Source organism: Vicia villosa, linkage group LG6, assembly GCF_029867415.1.
Source record: "Vicia villosa cultivar HV-30 ecotype Madison, WI linkage group LG6, Vvil1.0, whole genome shotgun sequence".
Classification (NCBI taxonomy): Eukaryota; Viridiplantae; Streptophyta; class Magnoliopsida; order Fabales; family Fabaceae; genus Vicia; species Vicia villosa.
The window spans coordinates 80,825,745-80,829,212 of NC_081185.1; the positions used below are offsets into that span (position 1 = coordinate 80,825,745).

Sequence of the window (3,468 nt, forward strand, 5' to 3'; positions counted from 1 at the left end):
AAAAAAGGGTCTTCTTTTGTTATATTATAGATAGATATCAAAATTATATTTAATATATTTAGTAGTCTCAAAATAAAAGTTATATTAGGTAAATTATTATTTTAAGTAAACTATTTTTGATTCATATAAAATATATGGATAATTATGGCATTATATAAAAATCTGTCTAAAAAAAAAATATGGATAATTATAGGGAAACATGACAGCAATCGCGTGGTCACGGTGTTGGTGTTGCAGAATATAGACTCCAACCAACCGGTAGAACGCATGAAATAAGAGCATCATATATGCATAGATTAGTCACGTAAATAACAAATACATGATTAAACCAACCAAAACATTAAAAATATAAATCATCTTTTACCGATAGCTGATTTCATAATCAAGTCCTCCAACAAATATGTGTAACTCTGTTTCGTTACTGAGATATCAAAACAGTCAATCATGTAAAGAAAAATATACAAAAACAAACTCACAGTTGTGTTGTTAGAATCTCTTTCAGATTGGAACTTAGAAATATTAAGAGTAATGATAAAACCGTTTTACAATGTGGAAGATGGAGATTAGCATATAAAATCATATTATTTTTTAAAATTTTTTAAAAATATCAAAGAGTTTTTTCCTCCAAAATCCTTAAAAAAAGTTAATTCAAATTGACCATAAAAATACATGCAATGGAACACACTAATATAGTGCGGTAAGGTTCGGACTTAAGACCTTGAACTTGAGAAAAGTACTTACCACTATGACATTTTGTTTCTAGAATAAAAGTGAAACAAATTTTACTCATGTGTATATTTTTTTTAGTGTAAAGCTATCTTTCAAAAGTAAAAAAGTTTTGGAACGTTAGTATAGCTCCGCCCTTGGCTACAAGATTTATACAAGTGACAACCACCAACGTCTGTCTCACAAAGGAAGTGCATAATCACATTAGTGTTTTCGTGCTTCATAGTATTTTCGTGCTGTCATTATTACCTAAATTATAATACATGTTCACAAAAATTATAACCAGTTGAAAAGATTACCACTTAGTTTGTGTTTCACTAAAAATATAATTTGTTGAAAAGATAACCATATCCCTCGATCTCCTATTAACATAATAACCTCTCTCTTTTTTCTGTTCATATTTAATTACAGATTATAAGCTTCTGAATTGAAGGGTTAAAGAAGTCGTCATTATTGTCATCCAAGGTTCAAGCTAATTTACAGCATAAAGATGGCAAAAAGTCATTAGTGAGATATTCAACAGGTATTATACATTCAACCAACAAGTCTAATTCATATCTAAAAAGAAAGTTTTGAGCAAATGACAAAAATAAATTGAAAAATAAAAATTAACTCAGACTATTTTTTCCATGCATTATGTTGAAAACTAACTCATAATAGTAATAAATAGAAAATTAAAATATCTTCATCCAATCCATACACTTTGATCTAATAAGTAGCAATGGAATCACCCAATAAAATAGTGCAACTAGATAAGGAAAACACTTAGATAAGGAAACCATCAGTAGCTATGAAAAATTTAACAGTTTCCTACATAGAAGCTTAGTGTGGATGAGGATGAGGACAAGGCAAAACCAAGCTCTTTATATGTTCATAGGCATACCAAATTTGGTTGTAAGGAAATTCAATATGTTGAACCCTCCCATCTTTTTGATTATACATAATAACATCATCCCAAGATTGTGTGCTGGCCAGCACCAGGACATCTCTATTTTCCGACAGACACACTGGCAACAGCAGCCACTCAGGCTCAAAATCATTCAATTGAAGATGCACATAACTAATATTCACCAACCGAGTCCAAGACTCTTGAACTCCAAATTCTCTCATTTCCCACAAAACAAAATGGGTCTTCATGTGGGTATAATATAGGCACAGGCAACCCCTTAAAACAGCCAGTTCTGGTTCATCTTGGGGCTTTTCACCAAAACCGTCAGGTAGCAACATATACCTACATGTTTCCTTCCGTAGATCAAGTGAAAAAATCACTAACTGTTCCATGGTAACATTTTCCCATTCATACCCATGACAGTTTAAGTTTTTAAGTGATAACCAGTTAACACTACCTTTAACGAATTGTCCGATGAGAGTTCTTAGTAACGTTGGAAAATCATGGCAAGCGAGAGTGTTTCTCCAGCAACTATCGCCCATGCAATGAACTTTCCCCTCCCATTTCTGCACTGTATGATCCCAAAACACAGCCACCACCTTGCATGGAGTAAATAACAAAATTAATCAAAAGAAATTAAATGTATGTGGTTAAACTAAAGAACGGTATCACTTTTTTAAACATCAATGTGCAACAATGTGGTTAAATAAGAGTACAAGAGAAGTCCAAAATCAGAAGGTAGCATAACAGTAAGACAACATATATTTGACGGAGCCTTTAATCATTGGGGATGAAATTGACAACTTCATCATGTTAGGTCTGAACTCTTGCAATTGTGCAACTAAGTACTCTTGCAATGCTCATTTTGGTGTATCAAAGTAACACAAATCTAAATTAAAATATAATAATGCACAGACAAAAAATTGAAATTTGACTAACCTTGTATTTGTCTCCTAAATCATCATAGCCAAATCCAAGGTGTACCGAATACAAATTAAAATCAGAAGACGTGTTACACAAAGTTGGTGACTTTTTGGATCTTAATCGTAAAGTCGGGTTCCAGAACCGGATAAAAATTTCTTCTCTGTTTCCATCATCATCTGACTTATCACCGATCAAACAGACCAAGCCGTTGGTAGAGCCTATAGCATGATAAGATTGATTTTTAAAACGGCAAGACACATCTTCGTTGACATTGGAGGAAGGGTGTTCGAGTAAACGACGCACTGAGTGTATAAGACTTACGACCCAAGTTCCGTTTACATTATCGAGTATGGTAAGTAGGGTGTGTGTGTGTTTGGGTGATCTTTCAAGATGAAGTTTAGCGAATCTTGGATCAAAGATGAGCGATTTCCATTGTTTGCAAACGCATCTCGATCTCACCAGAACCTTCACCGGAAGCCATGAAAGGATTTCCGTTATGAGATCGGGAGAAAGAACTGGAAGAGACATCATCCGAGATCGGGAGAGAAAAGCATAAAATATAATGTTTTAATTTTTAATATTAATATTTTTATCTAAAAATATTAATGTTAAAATTTAATTGATATATGTCGTCAACGGAATATCAGTTAATTATAATCACTAAAATTTTTTGATAGTTTTACTGTTAATTGATTTAAAATTTTAATTATTTTAACAATAAAATAATATTATAAAATGTTGTGGCATTGATCTGTTCACTTTAATAGCACTTAAAATCACTTAAACTACCACTTTAAAATACCACTCTGATGCAACTAAGTTCAAAGGGATCAGAGTGTTCATTTTTAATAGCATTTAAAATATCACTTTAAATGTTTGTGATGCGTGATTTTTACACTAAGCATATTAATTAATCTGATTTCATTATA

The 3,468-nt window shown here is 32.1% G+C and overlaps 1 protein-coding gene across 1 annotated transcript; it reads right to left on the reverse strand.

The window, feature by feature from the left end:
• Positions 1 to 1,380: 1,380 nt before the first annotated feature.
• LOC131611731 (F-box/kelch-repeat protein At3g23880-like) lies at positions 1,381 to 3,070 on the reverse strand. Its single transcript, XM_058883632.1, has 2 exons — positions 2,555 to 3,070; positions 1,381 to 2,214 (listed from the first exon to the last, which is right to left on the reverse strand). Exons 1-2 carry the CDS (start codon positions 3,068 to 3,070, stop codon positions 1,549 to 1,551), a joined length of 1,182 nt encoding a protein of 393 aa, XP_058739615.1. The 3' UTR covers positions 1,381 to 1,548.
• Positions 3,071 to 3,468: the final 398 nt, after the last annotated feature.